Source organism: Palaemon carinicauda, chromosome 1, assembly GCF_036898095.1.
Source record: "Palaemon carinicauda isolate YSFRI2023 chromosome 1, ASM3689809v2, whole genome shotgun sequence".
In the NCBI taxonomy this organism is placed as follows: Eukaryota; Metazoa; Arthropoda; class Malacostraca; order Decapoda; family Palaemonidae; genus Palaemon; species Palaemon carinicauda.
The window spans coordinates 128561525-128584273 of NC_090725.1; the positions used below are offsets into that span (position 1 = coordinate 128561525).

A 22749-nucleotide genomic window follows, 5' to 3' on the forward strand; every position below is an offset into this window, starting at 1 on the left:
ATGGCCTCGCATATTCGCTGGTAGGCTCTTAAAGTTTTTTTTTTTTTCAATTCCCGGTATCCCCGCAAATTCGCGAATTTTCACTACACAAACAGGGCTTTTTCTTTTTTTTTTTTTAGCAGAAAAAAGCTTAAATTCACCCTTACTGGTTAATAATCTTAAAATAAAAATGTCAGTTAATATAATATAAAAATATTACATGTATAGTGCATATTTTTTGTGACCATGTATTAATAATGTTTTTCAATTACATAATATATTACATGTATTAGAACTGTTCGCACTGTATTTATCTATCTAAGTTTGCCTTTGAATTTGTTCCATTTTCTGTTAATTGTACTCGATATGTTTACATAGAAAACGACTCTTCAGTAGAGTAATAAGTTTGGGTAACTGTCATGCGGTGTTACTGTCCTCCTGTACTTAAATTTCTTTTTTTATTAAAATATTATTGTAGCACAAAATTTAAATGTTTACATTATCATTACTACATTAGTGAAATACATAACTGCAAACAATATTACTACATTATCACTGCAATGTTACAAAATTATCACTGTATTAATGAGTAAGATTGTCTTTAGAGAGTGTTGGGGAAGCTTTTAGTAGCGTATATGATCTCATACATAAGCATTTTAAAACTGCGTCCTAAATTTGCGGTTTTTCAACATTTGTGGGGAGGTAAAGGACGTAACCCCTTGAATAATGGGACCATACTGTACATGTTAAGGTCAATGTCTAGAAATAAGCTGCCGCGGCGGAAGTCTGTTCTCTACTGAGTGTCCCTCTAGCTTTAATATTGTACTATAGTATAAAACATTGTACTTTTTTACTAATTGAATAATTTTAGACAGCTATTGATATAGCATACATTGGTCTAGCTTTAGGCTTCAATTTATTGTGATTGTTATTTATGGGATTTTTTTATTAATTTTTTCTACATAGTTTCATTTCAAAGAAGTAGAAGTGTAGACAAAATCATTTGCAATGATTCAGGGTTTCATAGTTTATACTACTAAGAAGTGATTATAATTCAATGAGTAAGCTAAAATATCAGCACTGTATTATTGCTGATTCAATCCATTTTCTTGTGATCTTCATGGTTTGTAATTTTTCTGATACAGTCTGCTTTTATTGCATATACTCAGACCTATTGTCCCTGTTACTGAAGATTACTATTCTTCTTGACTCCTTAACCTCTATTACAGTATTTTGGTAGCTTTGCAATGCAAATTGTCTTAGAATTTAAATTTCTCATACTGATATAATTTTCTTAATGTTTTTCAGTTACGTTGGTGGAATTTGCTGTGCCTTAGTGATTTTATCTAGCTTTGTTCTATCTCAAGAATTAGTTGGAACAAATTATCGCAGCACTTGTGGCCTTTTGCTATCAACATTCTTTGCTGTTGGTATTGGAATATTTTCTGCAATGGCAGCATTCATCCCAGACTGGAGAACCTTAAGTTTTATATGTGCTGTTTCTGGTATACTTTTCCTTCCTCTCTGTTGGTAAGTGAGAGTTTATGCTGATTGAAATTTATTAAAGTAGTATTCATAATTACTTAGAACAATGTATCATTTCAATGACCATTTCATGGAAGTCGCATATGCAGTACTTAATTCCCCCCTTGCATAACCGGCAACAGATTGATGCAGTAAGTGGTGCAAAATTGATCCTTGTGGGTTGAATTTCCTCTCAAAAAAATATGCAGTGACAATGAACAATATTCTTGCATTCGCTGACTTCAGGATCATGTGACATAATTTCTTGAAGGAAGTCGGTTACTACACCTTTCTGTCTTAAGAAGCCATTAAGTTTTCATTCAGGATAATATTTCAGGCCTAACCTGCTCTGTTTCAAACACTACCCAACCTTCTAAAGTGGTAGCTATTTCTTTTAGTGCACCATTCAGTAAGGGTTCTGATGGTACACAGCACCTCCCAGGTTCTAGATTCTCTCATAGTGTCAAATTCTCTATTTACTTTTGACCCTTCTGCTGTGTAATTCTTGCATTCCTGCCTTTCTAGCCAATCTCCTAGACACTAAGAATGTGTGAGGCAGAAGACCAAAATGGTAGCTTGGATCCTTATATCCCTCTTCTCACTAGAATAAGTGCCTTTAAACAACTGCTTATCTCTTTAGTATCTAAATTATTGTTTGGATATTTTATCACTCCATTCAATGATATAAGCACCCTTTACAACTTATTATAATGTGGTTGGCATGGCAGATAATACTGTATAATTCCCTTGGGGTAGATATTTTTTCCTATTGAATTATTCTCTTACAGAATTGGTAAATATATTCATTTGGATCTTGTTTGAATGGCTGTGCACAATTTTCACTTCCAAGCTCGGCCACTTGGTCATCTCATGTTTTTTTTTTTTGTTTTTTTTTTTTATGGGTCAAGTGTAGGGATTAGTACCTCATTAACTGCTTTCCTTCTCTTAATCCCCTCCATGAAAATATAGAATTGAGAATAGTGAATACCAGGTAAGTTTCATTGAAATAATTGGAATTTTAATTAAGAAATTTATTTCAATATTTACATGGTGTTCATTCAATTACCCTCCCTCCTCCTCACTAGTTAGTGGTTTCAAGGCATTCAATTGGCTCAAATGTGATGGCATTGCCACTTCACTATTGTTTACCATAGAGCACTACAGGTGGCATTGCCAAACTAGTAACACATTAAGGGGTTAAACAAATATTTAGCGAGAGAGAATTGTTTTAAATTATTTGAGAGGTTGCATATCAGATGTTTCAACAAGGAAGTACTGTGGATGCCAGATATGTATTGAAATTGTTTCATTGTTAAAATTCTGTTATCCTAAAGGTATACTATCTCTAATGGTAGTGTGTCATTTGGGGCTGGTGCCTCTGCTAACCTCCTTGTTATGCCTAAGGACTTTACTGACCTCTTGTCTTCTGATTTCTTGTCTCACTCATAATGCACTTGGATCATTGGGGACTGGATCCTCTAAACTCATTCTTGTTTCCAGAGAGCATCATATGACAGTTCTTGGAGAAGATAACATCAATAGCAACCAGGGAAATTTATTTTAACATTGATAGCACATCCTCATTCTTATGACAACGGTGTCCTCTTTATTAGATGCAATTAAGATTTTGGATACTCTTCCCTTTCTCTCACCAGACAGTAGAGAGTGTAAGGTATGCCATCGAGGAAATCTTACCCTCAAAGGTATATTTTCACAAGAATATACCTTCACTAATTTCTCATAACAGAGAACAGGTTCAGGGGATCATTGCTCTTTATTCAACAGTTTTAGAAACGTCCATATCCTACCTTCAGATTGTACCAATCCCTGATCTAGACCAGATCAAGTATAGCATTCCCTGTCATTAAATATTCAGTCTCTAAATGTTTTGACCCTAATAAATGGCAAATTTTTATGGAATAATAAATCTAATAACATCAAAGTAAAACTCTTAAAACCCTTCATTTTTCAATATTAAACTTACCCGATGATCATGTAGCTGTCAACTCTGTTGCCCGACAGAAATCTACGGTCGGGATACGCCAGCGATCGCTATACAGGTGGGGGTGTACACAACAGCGCCATCTGTGGTCAGGTACTCCAGTACTTCTTGTCAACAAGACCTCAATTTTTCCTCTGTCGTGCCACCGGCTAGACCTACTTGGATACGCTGTTGATTCTGGAGTTATTGTTCACGATTTGGTAATGTATTTGCTCTAGAGTTTAGCTTTCGCTATTCAGGAAGCTTTATCATTAGCTTAGCTAGCTTTTGGAATTAATTTGATTTAATTATGGTGACGAAGAGAGTTTGAACTCTCTTTCACTTTTAAATGGCCGACCCTTCCCTTAGACGGAAGTGTTGGTGTCGAAGAGAGTATAGACTCTCTTTCTTAATTTTGCTTAACAAAGTTATAGATTTATTTTATCTCTCTCCGCCTTTTATAGGCCTCTTCGATTAACTTCCTTTTATTATAAACTTATAAAAATTAATTTTTATGTTTGTTTATATGCGACCTTTCCTAATAGTAGGCGGTCATTTCTTGGAACCGAAGTTAATTAACATTGAGCCCGTCATTTCGTTTTTCCTGTTAAGATTTTATGCTATTTTAATTTTAATGTTTTTGAAAGAATTTCTTTGATAGTCTCGTACTGTTTTTCAAAGTTGAACTAACGTTTTGTTTTGTCTCCGCAGTTGTTGACGTTCAGAACGTTCAACTTGCGCTCTATCGTTACGATAGAGAGAGAGTATTCACGGTTTCACGTTGCAGTAAGAGTAAACCGATTCTAGCGTTTTGTTCATTCTTTCTTAGCTTAAATGGTTTTAATTCTAATAAAGGAACTTTTTATTTGGGAAATCTTTCAGTTTTTTCCTTTAACAAATAATATGTTTTAACGAGATATATAATTGGGCTCTTCTCTCAGGTTTTAAGTCAAGAGAGAGAGAGAGAGAGATAGAGACGGAGGGAGAGAGAGGAGGATAAACGTTTCGTTCAAGCGGGTAACGTTGTTATCGTTTTTGCTCTTCTCCCTAGTCTCTTTAGGGGAAGAAGGTAAAACGTTTCTAGAGTTTTATTCTTGTTCCCAGTCTTTATGCGGTGAGAGATTTTAAACGTAGTTTATTTGATCTAGTGTTTAGTCTCTTTTCCAGCCACTGAATTCTTTATCTTTCATTATGTTTTTCTGTTACATTGTAATACTGTTTTCGCAATTACTAACTTTTAATGAAGGATAGGATTGCGTGTTTCAGGTACAAACCACTTAAAGTTTCGAGTTCAGTGAAATAAGTGCAAACAGAAAATCAAAAGTGATAAAGTGATAAGCGCAAAGTGTTACAGTGTTGCGTTCGAGGGTTCGTCTGTTCGTGCCAGTTGTTCGCCTAGTCTGGGACCTCTTACAAGCTCCCAAGCCCAGGGGAGAAGTAATGTCGAAGGACTTATGGGTTCATCAGGCCTTGATCGACGAACAGACGTTTCCCTCCGTGGTTTCGGGTGTATCCACTCACGTTGCAGACGTGATCACCCCACCCACACAAAGACGAGAGAGCCCATTTATTCCTCGTCTGCGGAAGAGGTTTCTCGCAGAAACCATGGACCAAATCTTGCAGCTTTTAAGTGCAAGTCGGTCCCTTCCGCGCAAGTCCAACGGCCAAGGTGTAGCCACTGGGTCAGTTCGGACTTGCTGCAGTACGACAACTGCACACCTCCCAGAGAGGCAAGGTGGTACCGCAACAGGCAGTAACTCCGTCTGTTGCCGCACCAGCTGTTTTAGACCCTCAGTCACAACGGACAGTAGCTCCGTTTGTTGTTGTCTTTCATAGACCCTAGTGGTCCATGCTGCAGAATATACAGTCTCAGCTTGCTCCTTCATACAGGAGTATCATGCTGGAAGGTTGACAATGCAGCCTGTTAACCTACAACCCGCCGAGGTTGTGCGCTCAGCAGATACTGCGGCTGCCTGCTCCCACCCTCCACCTGTGAGAGCTCCACCTCCGATGCGCAGTCCACCCTGCCAGACGCATGTTCTTGCTGCGCCTCCTGCTTTCATGCGTGAGCTGCCGCATCGGGAGTTGCCGGGTTCCAGCACTATGAGGAGCCTCATGCTATGCGGCAACCTCCTCAACCCATGAGGCAGGAGCCTCATGCTATGCGGCATCCTCCTCAACCCATGAGGCAGGAGCCTCATGTGAGGCAGGAGCCTCATGCTATGCGGCAACCTCCTCAACCCATGAGGCAGGAGCCTCATGCTATGCGGCATCCTCCTCAACCCATGAGGCAGGAGCCTCATGTGAGGCAGGAGCCTCATGCTATGCGGCAACCTCCTCAACCCATGAGGCAGGAGCCTCATGCTATGCGGCATCCTCCTCAACCCATGAGGCAGGAGCCTCATGCTATGCGGCATCCTCCTCAACCCATGAGGCAGGAGCCTCATGCTATGAGGAGCCTCATGCTATGCGGCATCCTCCTCAACCCATGAGGCAGGAGCCTCATGCTATGCGGCAACCTCCTCAAATGCGGCATCCTCCTCAACCCATGAGGCAGGAGCCTCATGCTATGAGGAGCCTCATGCTATGCGGCATCCTCCTCAACCCATGAGGCAGGAGCCTCATGCTATGCGGCAACCTCCTCAACCCATGAGGCAGGAGCCTCATGCTATGCGGCATCCTCCTCAACCCAGCATGAGCCTCATACCATGCAGCATGAGCCTCATCCCATGCAGCATGAGCCTCATCCCATGTAGCATAAGCCGCATGCCATGCAACATGCTCTGCATACCTTACAGCATGCTCTACATACAGCATGCTCTGCATACCTTACAGCATGCTCTGCATACCTTACAGCATGCTCTGCATACCTTACAGCATACAACATACTCTGCATTCCTTACAGCATGCTCTGCATACCTTACAGCATGCTCTGCATACCTTACAGCATGCTCTGCATACCTTACAGCATGCTCTGCATACCTTACAGCATGCTCTGCATACCTTACCGCATGCTCCTCAATCACACATCTTTGGTTGTTGCCAACTCACAAGACTGTCAAGCAGTTTCATAACGTTGCCTTCTGGTCTGCTGCTTTTGCACCAGTGAAACCCTCACTGAGAGAACTTAGCTTTTCTCGGATATGGTTCCTGTAGATGAGAAAGTGCTATTCTCCCTCCTTCTGATATTCCCTTGAGGACTCTGTCATTTGGAGAGGAGCCTTAAGCTGCTTAGCCTCCTATGGACTTTTATTTAAGCATAACATGCTTCCAGGGAGGGTAATGGTTCCGCTTCAGTCGCTAACCCCGTCTGTTGCCACACCTGCTCCCATAGACCTTGAGCTTTGTTGCAAGACATGCAGTCCAAGCTTAGTCCTTGTTAGAGGATTTTTGTTTACGGAGTCAGTGTGTCACTGGGAAGACGTTCAACAACCAGCAGAGGTGACTTGTTGTGACGCAGTGCGGCAACCTCAGCAACCCGATATGGAGCTGTCTGTACTACCCAGACAGTCTAGACAGTTTCGGGTTGTCGCTGTACTTCCTCGCTTCCCCATGGTTGACAGTTCACAGACTGTGCAGCAGTACCATGATCTTGTGTCCGGCTCCGTCAGACGACTGGCTTTTAAGAGCTCCCACAAGTCGTCGCTGTCTGGAGAATCTCAGATGGACTATGGATCTGACCAAGGAACTGGGCCTCCTGGTCAATTTAGAGGAGTCCCAGCTCGTCCCATCCCAGACCATTGTCTACCTGGGTATGGAGCTTCAGAGTCGAGCTTTTCGGGCTTTTCCGTCGGCCCCAAGGATCTACCAAGCCCTAGAATGCATCCAGAGCATGCTGAGAAGGAACCGATGCTCAGTCAGGTAGTGGATGAGTCTAACAGGGACACTTTCATCGCTGGCCCTGTTCATCGAGTTAGGGAGACTCCACCTCCGCCCCCTTCAGTATCATCTAGCTGCTCACTGGATAAAGGACATGACGCTAGAGACGGTCTCAGTTCCTGTTTCCGAAGAGATGAGGTCTACTCTAACGTGGTGAAAGAACAGCTTTCTTCTCAAGGAAGGTCTACCTTTGGCTGTTCAGAAACCTGACCGCCGTCTCTTCTCGGACGCATCAGACACGGGCTGGGGTGCGACTTTGGACGGACAGGAATGCTTGGGAACATGGAATCAGGAGCAAAGGACACTTCACATCAATTGCAAGGAGCTGTTGGCGGTTCATCTGGCCTTGATAAACTTCAAGTCCCTCCAGCTTAACAAGGTGGTGGAGGTGGACTCCGACAACACCACAGCCTTGGCTTACATCTCCAAGCAGGGAGGGACTCATTCGAGGAAGTTGTTCTAGATCGCAAGGGACCTCCTCATCTGGTCAAAAGATCGAAAGCTCACGCTGGTAACGAGGTTCATTCAGGGCGATATGAATGTCATGGCAGATCGCCTCAGCTGGAAGGGTCAGGTCATCCCCACAGAGTGGACCCTTCACAAGAATGTTTGCAGCAGACTTTGGGCCCTGTGGGGTCAGCCAACCATAGATCTGTTCGCTACCTCGATAACCTAGAGGCTCCCGTTGTATTGTTCTCCGATTCCAGACCCAGCAGCAGTTCACGTGGATGCTTTTCTGCTGGATTGGTCCCATCTCGACCTGTATGCATTCCCGCCGTTCAAGATTGTCAACAGGGTACTTCAGAAGTTCGCCTCTCGCAAAGGGACACGGCTGACGTTGGTTGCTCCCCTCTGGCCCGCGAGAGAATGGTTCATAGAGGTACTGCAATGGCTGGTCGACATTCCCAGGACTCTTCCTCTAGGAGTGGACCTTCTACGTCAACCTCACGTAAAGAAGGTACACCCAAACCTCCACGCTCTTCGTCTGACTGCCTTCAGACTATCGAAAGACTCTCAAGAGCTAGAGGCTTTTCGAAGGAGGCAGCCAGAGCGATTGCCAGAGCAAGGAGGACATCCTCTCTCAGAGTCTATCAGTCTAAATGGGAAGTCTTCCGAAGCTGGTACAAGGCCAATGCAGTTTCCTCAACCAGTACCACTGTAACCCAGATTGCTGACTTCCTGTTACATCTAAGGAACGTAAGATCCCTTTCAGCTCCTACGATCAAGGGTTACAGAAGTATGTTGGCAGCGATTTTCCGCCACAGAGGCTTGGATCTTTCCACCAACAAAGATCTACAGGACCTCCTTAGGTCTTTTGAGACCTCAAAGGAACGTCGGTTGTCCACTCCAGGCTGGAATCTAGACGTGGTCCTAAGGTTCCTTATGTCATCAAGATTTGAACCTCTCCAATCAGCCTCTTTTAAGGACCTCACATTAAAAACTCTTTTCCTCGTGTGCTTGGCAACAGCTAAAAGAGTAAGTGAGATCCACGCCTTCAGCAGGAACATAGTTTTCACATCTGAAACGGCTACATGTTCCTTGCAGCTCGGTTTTTTGCTAAAACGAGCTTCCTTCACGTCCTTGGCCTAAGTCGTTCGAGATCCCAAGCCTGTCCAACTTGGTGGGGAACGAACTGGAGAGAGTACTTTGCCCAGTTAGAGCTCTTAGGTACTATCTAAAAAGGTCATAACCTTTACGAGGACAATCAGAAGCCTTTTGGTGTGCTATCAAGAAGCCTTCTCTTCCAATGTCTAAGAACTCAGTTTCTTACTAAATCAGGCTTCTGATTAGGGAAGCACATTCTCATCTGAAGGAAGAAGACCTTGCTTTGCTGAAGGTAAGGACACATGAAGTGAGAGCTGTGGCTACTTCAGTGGCCTTCAAACAGAACCGTTCTCTGCAGAGTGTTATGGATGCAACCTATTGGAGAAGCAAGTCAGTGTTCGCATCATTCTATCTCAAAGATGTCCAGTCTCTTTACGAGAACTGCTACACCCTGGGAACATTCGTAGCAACGAATGCAGTAGTAGGTGGGGGCTCAGCCACTACATTCCCATAATCCCATAACCTTTTTAACCTTTCTCTTGAATACTTTTTATGGGTTGTACGGTCGGCTAAGAAGCCTTCCACATCCTTGTTGATTTGGCGGGTGGTCAATTCTTTCTTGAGAAGCGCCGAGGTTAAAGGTTGTGATGAGGTCCTTTAGTATGGGTTGCAGCCCTTTATACTTTAGCCACCTAAGAGTCGTTCAGCATCCTAAGAGGACCGCTACGCTCAGTAAGGAAGACGTACTTATTAAAGGCAGAGTAATGGTTCAAGTCGACTTCCTTACCAGGTACTTATTTATTTTTTATTGTTATTTTTGAATAACTAATAAAAATGAAATACGGGATACTTAGCTTCTTTGTTAACATGTATACTGGTCTCCACCCACCACCCTGGGTGTGAATCAGCTACATGATCATCGGGTAAGTTTAATATTGAAAAATGTTATTTTTATTACTAAAATAAATTTTTGAATATACTTACCCGATGATCATGATTTAAATGACCCGCCCTTCCTCCCCATAGAGAACCAGTGGACCGAGGAGAAAATTGAGGTCTTGTTGACAAGAAGTACTGGAGTACCTGACCACAGATGGCGCTGTTGTGTACACCCCCACCTGTATAGCGATCGCTGGCGTATCCCGACCGTAGATTTCTGTCGGGCAACAAAAATTTATTTTAGTAATAAAAATAACATTTTATCTTCATTATATTGAGAAGAAAATAATATTAAAGCAGTTTTCTCATCTTAATTTTTTGCATTTGTTTGGCTCACAAACATTTTATGAATATCCCATGTGATAAAATTCCTGTATACCAAGAATGCAGGTCATCACTAACAGTGTAACATATACATAGAAATGTTTTATTGCAGAAAACATGTTATGGAAAGAAATCAGTGAAATATTTTTGCTGTGTCAGGATATAAAAAATGAGTAGACAAATATCAATGAATATTATATGCAATAAAAGATATATATCTCGGTAGTCAGAATAGCAATCAAGTGAACACAAGAAATGTGGACAAATAGAGGTAATTACTGATCTTCCTCCCCATAAATACAGTAGTTAAATCTACAATGTTTTTTCAAGAAACAATAAGTAGGGATTTTGAAATGCAACTAATGTTAAATCATTATTCCCATAATCCGCACTTGTCATCTAAGTTTCAAGCAAAAGACTGCCATTTATCCAATAAACTTAAGTTTTTAATTTCATGAACACTGGCCTTGGTTAGAACATATTTCAAATAAAATCTTAAGGGCATGATTTTATAGGCAACTATTCATACAGAAGATGAAATTTGTGAAGATTTTTATGTCACAGTTATGGACAAAGTTTCTACAGATTATTAAGCACCCCACCTATAGGCCCACAGAATCTCAGGTAACCTAATCTACATGATGTAACTTTTGTCCAACTCCAGGTTATTAATATTAATACATTTAATACTATTAGATAGTTTTTTTTTTAATCTATTTTATTTGAAGTGCTCTTTTCTCTTTGAATTTTGATTTGTTTCATTTAGCTCCTTAAGGCAGAAAATGGTACTTGTGACTTCCTGAGTGGAGGTGCTTTTGTCTAGTGGCAAGACACTTGCAAGATTTCTCTTGTATATTGAATGACTCAATTCTCAAATATTTTATTAGCTGTTATATGTGAAATAAAAGTTGTGTATTTTTGGATGATGTAGGTTAATTTTTTTGCCTTATCTTGCTTTATGGTGCTTTTGTCTTCTGCACGTCTAAAGAAAATATAGCCTTCAGAAATGTTGAGGTCTGCTTTGTTTGTAAAATATGTTTGAATTTTTAAATCATTACATTATAGGATAAGATTGTTTTTAGAAATAAAATGCAATAGAATTATTAGTGTAATAATTTGTTTTTCAGTCTTGTACCAGAAAGTCCTCGTTGGTTGGTAGTCGCAGGTCAGCAAGTAGAAGCAAAGAAAGTCTTAGAACTCATTGCGAAAAAAAATGGGAAACTGGATGAGCTTCCCAGTCATTGGGAAGTAACTACTAGTAGTGGTGGTGAGGATTCCAAGGTCAAAAATTCCCAAGGCATGAGGAATTTTATTCATCATCCTTACGTTTTAATGCTAACGCTTATCCAAATTTATTCATGGTAAGTTTATTAAAATCTAAAATGTTAAGATTTTTGTTTTATGTGAGACAACATTTATTTGTATTATGATGAATGCTCTCTATTTTGTTTATATATTTCTAGTTTCATACCTTCACTTATAATGTACCTTAAATTTCCATGTCATTGATTGGGCAAAGGATGAGATTTGAATGATCTAGTTTTGATTTTTGAGCCAGTTTTCAACTTAGTTCACAGTTTTGATAACTTTTTAGTATAAAATTGAAACCACAGGAATCCATGGATTCATAAAGATGCAGGTTTTCAACATTTTTTAGTCTATTCCATAATTTTTACTGCTTTTTTTAGTTATGTTGAAGAGTTGTCTTTCTTTATACAGTATCTATAGTTGATCATTATTAACTCTGCCAAGGAGAATATGTAATCGAGTCGGTTTATTTATTTGTCTGTCTCTGTATCTGTGAACAGGATTACCCCAAAAGTACTTGACAGATTCTGACGAAATTTCCACCACAGAGATCTTAGGTCATGGACAACCACATTAAATTCTGGAGATGATCCGAATCCGGATTCGAGTTTATTTATTCATTTATTTGTCTGTGCTTCTGTGTACAGGATTACATCAAAACTACTCGGATTTTGACAAAATTTTCATATTTTTCGCCATTTCAAAGATAACGTGAAAACTACTCGACGGATTTTGACGAAATTTTCACTACAGATAGATCTCAAGACATTGACCCCATTAAATTTTGAAGATGAACTGAATTCTAGTTTGTTTATTTATTTATTTATCTGTGTGGCTGTGGACCAGATTACAGTACGTCAAAACTACTCAAAAGATTTTGATGATGTTTTCACCACAGATAGATTTTACGTTATAGACGACCCCATGAAGTTTTGGCGGTGATCTGGATCTGGATCCGGATTTGCATTTTTTTGCCATTTTAAAGAGAATTTCAAAACTACCCTACGGGTTTCAACAAAATTTTCATTGTAGATAAATCTTAGGTCATGGACAACCCCTTTGAATTTTTTGAGATGATCTGAATCTGGATTTCTATTTTTCACTATTTTAAAGATAATGCCAAAATTACTTAACGGATTTTGACAAAATTTTCACCATAGATAGATCGTAGGTCTTGGACGACTCCATTAAATTTTGGAGATGATCCGGATCCGGCTCTGCATTTACGGCCATTTTAATGAAGTGAGCGATTGGTTTCCGGTGAGAGTGGGGCTGAGATAGGGATGTGTGATGTCGCCGTGGTTGTTTAACTTGTATGTTGATGGAGTGGTGAGAGAGGTGAATGCTCGAGTGCTTGGACGAGGATTAAAACTGGTAGGCGAGAATGATCATGAATGGGAGGTAAATCAGTTGTTGTTTGCAGATGATACTGTACTGGTAGCAGACACAGAAGAGAAGCTTGACCAACTAGTGACAGAATTTGGAAGGGTGTGTGAGAGAAGGAAGTTGAGAGTTAATGTGGGTAAGAGTAAGGTTATGAGATGTACGAGAAGGGAAGGTGGTGCAAGGTTGAATGTCATGTTGAATGGAGAGTTACTTGAGGAGGTGGATCAGTTTAAGTACAGTACTTGGGGTCTGTTGTTGCAGCAAATGGTGGAGTGGAAGCAGATGTACGTCAGAGAGTGAATGAAGGTTGCAAAGTGTTGGGGGCAGTTAAGGGAGTAGTAAAAAATAGAGGGTTGGGCATGAATGTAAAGAGAGTTCTATATGAGAAAGTGATTGTACCAACTGTGATGTATGGATCGGAGTTGTGGGGAATGAAAGTGATGGAGAGACAGAAATTGAATGTGTTTGAGATGAAGTGTCTAAGGAGTATGGCTGGTGTATCTCGAGTAGATAGGGTTAGGAATGAAATGGTGAGGGTGAGAACGGGTGTAAGAAATGAGTTAGCGGCTAGAGTGGATATGAATGTGTTGAGGTGGTTTGGCCATGTTGAGAGAATGGAAAATGGCTGTCTGCTAAAGAAGGTGATGAATGCAAGAGTTGATGGGAGAAGTACAAGAGGAAGGCCAAGGTTTGGGTTGATGGATGGTGTGAAGAAAGCTCTGGGTGATAGGAGGATAGATGTGAGAGGCAAAATAGCGTGCTAGAAATAGGAATGAATGGCGAGCGATTGTGACGCAGTTCCGGTAGGCCCTGCTGCTTCCTCTGGTGCCTTAGATGACCGCGGAGGTAGCAGCAGTAGGGGATTCAGCATTATGAAGCTTCATATGTGGTGGATAATGTGGGAGGTTGGGCTGTGGCACCCTAGCAGTACCAGCTGAACTCGGCTGAATCCCTGGTTAGGCTGGAGGAACGTAGAGAGTAGAGGTCCCCTTTTTTTTGTTTTGTTTCATTGTTGATGTCGGCTACCCCTCAAAATTGGGGGAAGTGCCTTTGGTATATGTATGTATGTTAAACAATGTCAAAACTACACGATGGATTTTGATGAAATTTTCACAGCAGATAGATCTTGAACTGGATTCTAGATTATTTACAGGATATTTATTTATTTTTCTATGTATCTGTGTACAGGATTGTCAAAACTGCTCACCGGATTTCGATGAAATTTTCACCACATATAGATCTTAGGTCATGGACATCCCCATTAAATTTTGGAGATGATCCGCACCCGGTTTTGCATTTTTCAATATTAATCTTACCCGGTGATCATGTAGCTGCAGCTCTGCTGCCCGACAGAAAAAACCTACGGGCGGGATACGCCAGCGATCGCTATACAGGTGGGGGTGTACAACAACAGCGCCATCTGTCGAGTAGGTACTCAGGTACTTCTTGTCAACAAGAACCAATTTTCTCTCTGTCGTGCCACCGGCAAGACCTACTTGATACGCTGTTGTTTCTGGAGTTGATTTTCACGCTTTTTGGTGATGTATTCTCTCTAGTTATTAGCTTTCGCTGTACAGGAGTTATTATCAATACCTTATCAAGCTTTATTGATTAGATTTTGGATTATTTGTTGACGACTTGGATAGATTTTGGATTTCCCCCTTTGACTAATTCAAGATGTCTGACCCTACTCAAGTCCCCAAGTACAGGCAGTGTAGCGCTAGGGACTGTTCTAGGCGTCTTCCGAAGGCCTCTATAGATCCTCACACCGTTTGTTCCAATTGTAGGGGTAAAGCCTGTCAATTGGAAGATCGATGTGAGGAATGCGCTGGGCTTTCGGAATTCGATTTTCAAGAATTCCCTAAGAATGCACGTAGGCTAGAGAAGGATAGGATCAGGAGGAGTTCGTCTCGCTCTTTTGATTTTTCCTCTCCCCATGCCCCACAACCTATTCCTTCCCCTGTAGTGGTTACTCCCGACCCTTCTACTAGCTCTCAGCAACCCTCGATGGCGGACATGATGCGTGCCATTCAGGCTCTTGGTGACAGGGTTGAGTCATTAGCGAATGACCGCAATCAACTCTTGGCCGACGTCAAAGAGTTGAAGGAGAAAAGTGCAGTGGGAAGTGTAGTGAGTGCAAGTGCTGTGAAAAGTGTCAGTGTTATGCATGAGGGTGCATCTGTTCGTGCCAGTCGTCCTCCCAGTCCGGGACCTCTTGCAAGCTCCCAAGCCCAGGGGAGAAGCAATGTCGAAGGACCAAAGGGTTCGACAGACCTTGATCAGCGTACAGATGTACCCTCAGTGGTTGCGGACGTATCTTGCAGAGATCGTCCCACCCACAAACAGACGAGTGAGCCCATTCATTCCTCGTCTGCGGAAGAAGTTTCTCGTCAGAAACGCTGGACCAAGGTCTCACGACCTCTCAAGCGCAAGGTCCCTTCCGAGCGAGTCCAACGGCCCAGGTGTAGCCACTGGGTCAGTTCGGACTCGCCGCAGTCTTCCGAAGACTGCACACCTCCCAAGAGAGGTAGAGGGGTTCCGCAGCAGGCAATCACTCCGTCTGTTGCCGCACCAACCACTGTAGACCCTAAGTGGTCTTTGCTGCAGTCTATGCAGACTCAGCTAGCTTCCTTCATGCAGGAGTATCATGCTGAGAAGGTTGACGCTGCACCCGTTAACCTACAACCTGCCACGGTTGTGCGCTCAGCTGACACTGCGGCTGCCTGCTCCCACACTCCGGCTGTGAGAGCTCCACCACCGATGCGCAGTCAACCCTGCCAGACGCATGTTGACGTTAGCCGACGTGCGGCACCCTCCGTTGACATGCGTGAGCTACCGCATCAGCAGTGGGAAGGTGCTGTCAAGCTGCCGTGTTTTGACGCAATGCGGCAGTCTCCGCAACCCACGGCAGTCCCCACCACGCACCACCACTCCGCTTTTGTTGTTGCCAGCTCTCAGACTGACCAGCAGCGGCATGATGTTGGATCCAGTGCAGCTACGCATGCACCCGTACTGCCGGATTCAGCCGTTCAGCTTTCTTCTCCTCCTTTGCCGCTTCCTCCTCAGCATTCGGATGAAGGAATCTCTGATGACGACGAAGCTGCGCATTTGGACGATCAACACTCCGACATAGATGAACCCAAGACTACGCCGCCCTCCTTAGACTTTAGGAAAGTCCTTACCCTGTTTAAGGAGTTGTATCCGGACCAGTTTGTGTCTGCAGCCCCTCGCTCGCCTCCCTCTGAGTTCGCTTTAGGCATGCAGTCAGCAGCTCCTGCCTTTACGAAGCTCGTACTCGCGCGCTCATCCAAGAGAGCTTTAAGGGTACTGGGAGAGTGGTTGCAGGCCAAGAAGCAACTTGGGAAGACATCCTTCATCTTTCCACCGACCAAGCTTGCTTCCAAATCTAGCGTCTGGTATGCCACGGGAGAAGTTCTCGGCTTGGGAGTTCCTGCCTCTGCCCAGGGCGACTTCTCAAGTCTGGTAGACTCTCCCCGCAGACTGGCTATGAGACGCTCCAAGATGTGCTGGACCTTTTCGGACATGGACCATCTTTTGAAGGGAGTTTTCCGTGCGTTTGAGATCTTCATTTTCCTGGACTGGTGTTTGGGAGCGTTGAGCAGGAAGACCTCCCCTTCGGATAAGGACTCTGCCATGCTCATCATGTCATGCATGGACAAAGCCATTCGGGATGGGTCTGGCGAGCTTGCGGCTTCTTTCGTGTCTGGAGTTCTTAAGAAGCGAGATCACCTTTGCTCCTTCTTGTCGGCGGGGATCACATCATGTCAGAAGTCAGAGCTAATGTTTGCTCGGCTATCCAAGTGTCTCTTTCCTGAAGAGCTGATCAAGGGGATTGCCGCCTCGTTGATCCAGAAAGACACCCATGACCTGGTGGCGTCATCCGCACGTAAAGTCACAGCTTTACCTTCCATGCCTAGACCTAGGATGGACACACCAGCGTCTAGGTTCATTCCGCCCTTTCGTGGCAGAACCTCCAGCAGAGGAGGTACCCGTGCCGATAGTCAACGTGGCAAAAAGAAGAAGGGTTCCAAGTCCTCAAAAGGCAGAGTCTGACTGCCTTCTTCTCCAGACAGCAGTGGGAGCCAGGCTCAAGAACTACTGGCAGGCCTGGGAGAACAGGGGTGCAGACGCACAGTCTGTGAAGTGGCTCAGAGAGGGGTACAGGATTCCATTCTTGCGCAAGCCCCCTCTAGCAACAACTCCCATCGACCTCTCTCCCAGGTACAGAGAGGAGGACAAGAGGCTAGCTTTACAGCAAGAGGTGTCTCTCTTGCTACAAAAGGGAGCGGTAGTCATAGTCCGGGACCATCAATCCCCGGGCTTCTACAACCGTCTCTTCTTAGTAGCGAAGAAGACAGGAGGGTGGAGACCGGTGCTGGACGTCAGTGCTCTAAATGTCTTTGTCACCAAGCAGACGTTCACCATGGAGACGACGAAGTCGGTGCTAGCATCGGTCAGGAAGGAAGACTGGATGGTCTCGTTAGACCTAAAGGACGCGTACTTTCACGTCCCCATCCACCCAGATTCCCAACCTTTCCTAAGGTTCGTCTTTGGGAAGGTGGTTTACCAGTTCCAAGCCCTGTGCTTTGGCCTAAGCACGGCACCTCTAGTGTTTACCAAACTGATGAGGAATATTGCCAAATTCCTGCATCTAGCAGACATCAGAGCCTCCCTCTATTTGGACGACTGGCTTTTAAGAGCTGCGTCAAGTCGTCGCTGTCTGGAGAATCTCAAATGGACTAGGGATCTGACCAAGGAATTGGGTCTCCTGGTCAATATAGAAAAGTCCCAACTCGTCCCATCCCAAACTATAGTCTATCTAGGTATGGAGATTCAGAGTCAAGCTTTTCGGGCTTTTCCGTCGGCCCCCAGAATCAGTCAAGCCCAAGAATGCATCCAGAGCATGCTGAAAAGGAACCGATGTTCAGTCAGACAGTGGATGAGTCTAATAGGGACACTTTCATCGCTGGACCAGTTCATCGCGTTAGGGAGACTCCACCTCCGACCCCTTCAGTATCACCTAGCTGCTCACTGGAGAAAGGACATGACGCTAGAAGCGGTCTCAGTTCCTATATCCGAAGAGATGAAGTCTGCACTGACTTGGTGGAAGAACAACATTCTTCTCAAGGAAGGTCTACCACTGGCTGTTCAGACCCCCGACCACCTTCTCTTCTCGGACGCATCGGACACGGGCTGGGGTGCGACACTGGACGGTCGGGAATGCTCGGGCACGTGGAATCCGGATCAAAGAGCAGTACACATCAACTGCAAGGAGCTACTGGCAGTTCATCTGGCCTTGAGAAGCTTCAAGTCCCTCCTTCTAGGCAAGGTGGTGGAGGTGAACTCCGACAACACTACAGCCTTGGCGTACATATCCAAGCAAGGAGGGACTCATTCGAGGACGTTGTTCGAGATCGCAAGGGACCTCCTCACCTGGTCAAGAGATCGAAAGATATCGCTTGTAACGAGGTTCATTCAAGGCGACATGAATGTCATGGCAGACCGCCTCAGCCGGAAGGGTCAGATCATCCCTACAGAATGGACCCTTCACAAGAATGTTTGCAACAGACTATGGGCCCTGTGGGGTCAGCCCACCATAGATCTGTTCGCTACCTCGATGACCAAGAGGCTCCCAAATTATTGCTCACCGATTCCGGACCCAGCAGCAGTTCACGTAGATGCCTTTCTTCTGGATTGGTCCCATCTAGACCTTTATGCGTTCCTCCCGTTCAAGATTGTCAACAAGGTACTGCAGAAGTTCGCCTCTCACGAAGGGACAAGGTTGACGTTGGTTGCTCCCCTCTGGCCCGCGAGAGAATGGTTCACCGAGGTACTGCAATGGCTAGTAGACGTTCCCAGGACTCTTCCTCTAAGAGTGGACCTTCTGCGTCAGCCGCACGTAAAGAAGGTACACCCAAGCCTCCACGCTCTTCGTCTGACTGCCTTCAGACTATTGAAAGACTCTCAAGAGCTAGAGGCTTTTCGAAGGAGGCAGCCAGAGCGATTGCCAGAGCAAGGAGGACATCCACTCTCAAGGTCTACCAGTCAAAATGGGAAGTCTTCCGAAGCTGGTGCAAGGCGAATTCAGTATCCTCAACCAGTACCTCTGTAATGCAGATAGCTGACTTCCTTTTACACCTAAGGAAGGTAAGATCCCTATCAGCTCCTACGATCAAAGGTTACAGAAGCATGTTGGCAGCAGTCTTCCGCCACAGAGGCTTAGATCTTTCCAACAACAAAGATCTACAGGACCTCCTTAAGTCTTTTGAGACCTCAAAGGAGCGTCGGTTAGCCACACCAGGTTGGAACTTAGACGTGGTTTTAAGGTTCCTGATGTCAGCAAGGTTCGAACCGCTTCAATCAGCCTCTTTTAAAGATCTCACTTTGAAGACTCTTTTCCTCGTTTGCTTAGCAACAGCTAAAAGAGTCGGTGAGATACACGCCTTCAGCAGGAACATAGGATTTACATCTGAAACGGCTACATGTTCCTTACAGCTTGGTTTTTTAGCTAAAAACGAACTCCCTTCTCGTCCTTGGCCCAAATCGTTCGAGATTCCAAGTCTGTCCAGTTTGGTTGGAAACGAACAAGAGAGAGTACTATGCCCAGTAAGAGCTCTTAAGTACTATTTAAGACGTACGAAGCCATTACGAGGACAATCAGAAGCTTTATGGTGTTCTATTAAGAAACCTGCTTTACCGATGTCGAAGAACGCAGTTTCTTATTACATCAGACTTTTGATTAGAGAAGCCCATTCTCATCTGAATGAGGAAGACCATGCTTTGCTGAAGGTAAGGACACATGAAGTTAGAGCTGTCGCTACTTCAGTGGCCTTCAAACAAAACAGATCTCTGCAGAGTGTAATGGATGCAACCTATTGGAGAAGCAAGTCAGTGTTCGCATCATTTTACCTTAAAGATGTCCAGTCTCTTTACGAGAACTGCTACACCCTGGGACCATTCGTAGCAGCGAGTGCAGTAGTAGGTGAGGGCTCAACCACTACATTCCCATAATCCCATAACCTTTTTTAATCTTTCTCTTGAAATGCTTTTTATTGTTGTTTTTGGGTTGTACGGAAGGCTAAGAAGCCTTTCGGATCCTGGTTGATTTGGCGGGTGGTCAAATTCTTTCTTGAGAAGCGCCGAGATTAGAGGTTGTGATGAGGTCCTTTAGTATGGGTTGCAGCCCTTCATACTTCAGCACCTAGGAGTCGCTCAGCATCCTAAGAGGATCGCGAGGCTCAGTAAGGAAGACGTACTTAAAAAGGCAGAGTAATAGTTCAAGTCGACTTCCTTACCAGGTACTTATTTATTTTATGTTTGTTATTATGAATAACTGCTAAAATGAAATACGGGATACTTAGCTTCTATTGTTAATATGTATGCTGGTCTCCACCCACCCCCCTGGGTGTGAATCAGCTACATGATCACCGGGTAAGATTAATATTGAAAAATGTTATTTTCCTTAGTAAAATAAATTTTTGAATATACTTACCCGGTGATCATGAATTAAAGGACCCTCCCTTCCTCCCCATAGAGACCCAGTGGACCGAGGAGAAAATTGGTTCTTGTTGACAAGAAGTACCTGAGTACCTACTCGACAGATGGCGCTGTTGTTGTACACCCCCACCTGTATAGCGATCGCTGGCGTATCCCGCCCGTAGGTTTTTTCTGTCGGGCAGCAGAGCTGCAGCTACATGATCACCAGGTAAGTATATTCAAAAATTTATTTTACTAAGGAAAATAACATTTTTCGCCATTTTAAAGATAATGTCAAAACTACTTGACGGATTTTGAAGAAATTTTCTCCACTTATAGATCTTGGGTCATGGACGACCCCATTAATCTTGGAGATGATCCGGATCTGGATTTGCATTTCTCGCCATTTTAAAAATAACGTCAAAACTACTCGACGGATTTTGATGAAATTTTCACTACAGATAGATCTTAGGTCATGGACAACCCCATTAAATTAAGGAGATGATCTGGATCTGGCTTTTTTCTTTTTCACCATTTTAAAAATAATGTCAAACTTATTAAATGGATTTGACGAAATTTTCACCACATAGATCTTAGGTCATGGACAACCCCGTTGAATTTTAGAGACGAACTGGATTATAGATTATTTACAGGGTATTTATTTATTTTTATGTGTATCTGAGTACAGGATTATGTCAAAGCTACCCGCCGGATTTTGAAAAAATTTTCACCACTTATAGATCCTAGGTCATGGACATCCCCATTAAATTTTAGAGATGATCCTCACCCGGTTTTGCAATTTTTGCCATTTTAAAGATAATGCTACAACTACTCGATGGATTTTGACGAAATTGTCACTACAGATCGATATGAGGTCATGGACAACCCCATTAAATTTTGGTGATGATCTGTATCCGGATTTGTATTTTTCGCCATCTTAAAGATAACGTAAAAACTACTCGACGGATTTTGACGAAATTTTCACTGCAGATAGATCTTCGGTCATGGATAACCCCATTAAATTTCAGAGTTGATCCAGATCCGGATTTGCATTTTTCGCCATTTTAAAGATAATGTCAAAACTACTTGACGAATTTTGACAAAATTTATGGACAACCCCATTAAAATTTGGAGATGAACTCGATTCAAGTTTACGGTAATACCTTGAGATACGAGTGACCCAACATACGAGAAAATTGAGATACGAGGAGAGTTCCAACCAAAGTTTTGTTCTGAGTTACAAGGTACAGTAGTTCCCTATGCGGCAACCAGGTGGCCGCGTGTGTGAGAGGCTGCTCCCAAGGACAGCATCACTCGGTCTTTCCCGTCGGATATCCGTCGCGTGAAGTTATCTCCGAGCATCAGCCGTATTGTTTGCTTTATGTGTTTTTTGCGTGAATCAGTGCAGAATTAAGTGAATAAACAATGGGTCCAAAGCAAGCGAGTGCAAACAAGGGTAGTGAGAAGAAAAATCGTATGATGACAATGGAGATGAAACATGAAATAATTGCAAAACAAGAGAGTGGAGTAAAAGTGACTGAGCTGGCGAGCCATTACGAGAGGAGTACATCGACTATATGTACCATCCTCAAGCAGAATGATGCTATAAAGAACACCAAGCCTTCCAAAGGAGTAAACATCCTTTCCAAGCTGCGTAGTGATATTCACAACAAGATGGAGAGGCTTCTTTTGATCTGGATAAAGGAGAAACAGTTGGTGGGAGATAGCGTGACAGAGATAATCATATGCGAGAAGGCCATTCAAATCTATGATGACTTGAAAGGAAGCAAGCAAGAAAGGGGAGACTTCGACGCCAGCGGAAACCTTCAAAGCCAGTCGTGGCTAGCCGGATAATTTCAAGAAAAGGACTGGGATACACTCGGTTGTGAGGCATGGGGAAGCAGCAAGTTCCGACGCGAAAGCCGCGGCGGACTTCATCACAACCTTTGCCTCGGTTATCGCCCAACATGGCTTCATCCCCCAACAAGTCTTCAACTGCGATGAAACTGGCCTTTTCTGGAATTAGATACCCAGGAGGACTCTCATCACAGCAGAGGAGAAGAGACTACCGGGCCATAAACCCATGAAGGACCGGTTAACTCTAGCCTTGTGTGCCAACACTAGCGGTGACTGTAAGGTCAAGCCACTGCTTGTGTACCACTCTGAAAACCCACGTGCTTTCAAGACCCAAGGGATCTTGAAAGAGAAACTGCAAGTGATGTGGCGCGCTAATGCTAAATCTTGGGTCACCCAGCATTTCTTCACAGAATGGGTTAATCTGTGCTTTGGTCCGGCAGCCAAATAATATTTGGCTGAGAAAAACCTTCCATTGAAATGTCTCTTGGTCCTCCACAATGCCCCTGGTTACCCTCCTGGTCTCAAAGAGG

General features: G+C 43.6%; 1 protein-coding gene across 7 annotated transcripts in view; it reads left to right on the forward strand.

Moving 5' to 3' along the window:
• Nucleotides 1-22749, forward strand: part of LOC137651552 (solute carrier family 22 member 15-like) — a 221822-nt gene that overhangs the window by 137522 nt on the left and 61551 nt on the right. For all 7 annotated transcript variants that reach the window (XM_068384795.1, XM_068384781.1, XM_068384783.1 and 4 more), the window contains 2 exons: nucleotides 1288-1509; nucleotides 11299-11532. In XM_068384795.1, coding sequence (XP_068240896.1) covers nucleotides 1288-1509; nucleotides 11299-11532 — 456 coding nt within the window. The remainder of the gene's footprint in view (nucleotides 1-1287; nucleotides 1510-11298; nucleotides 11533-22749) is intronic.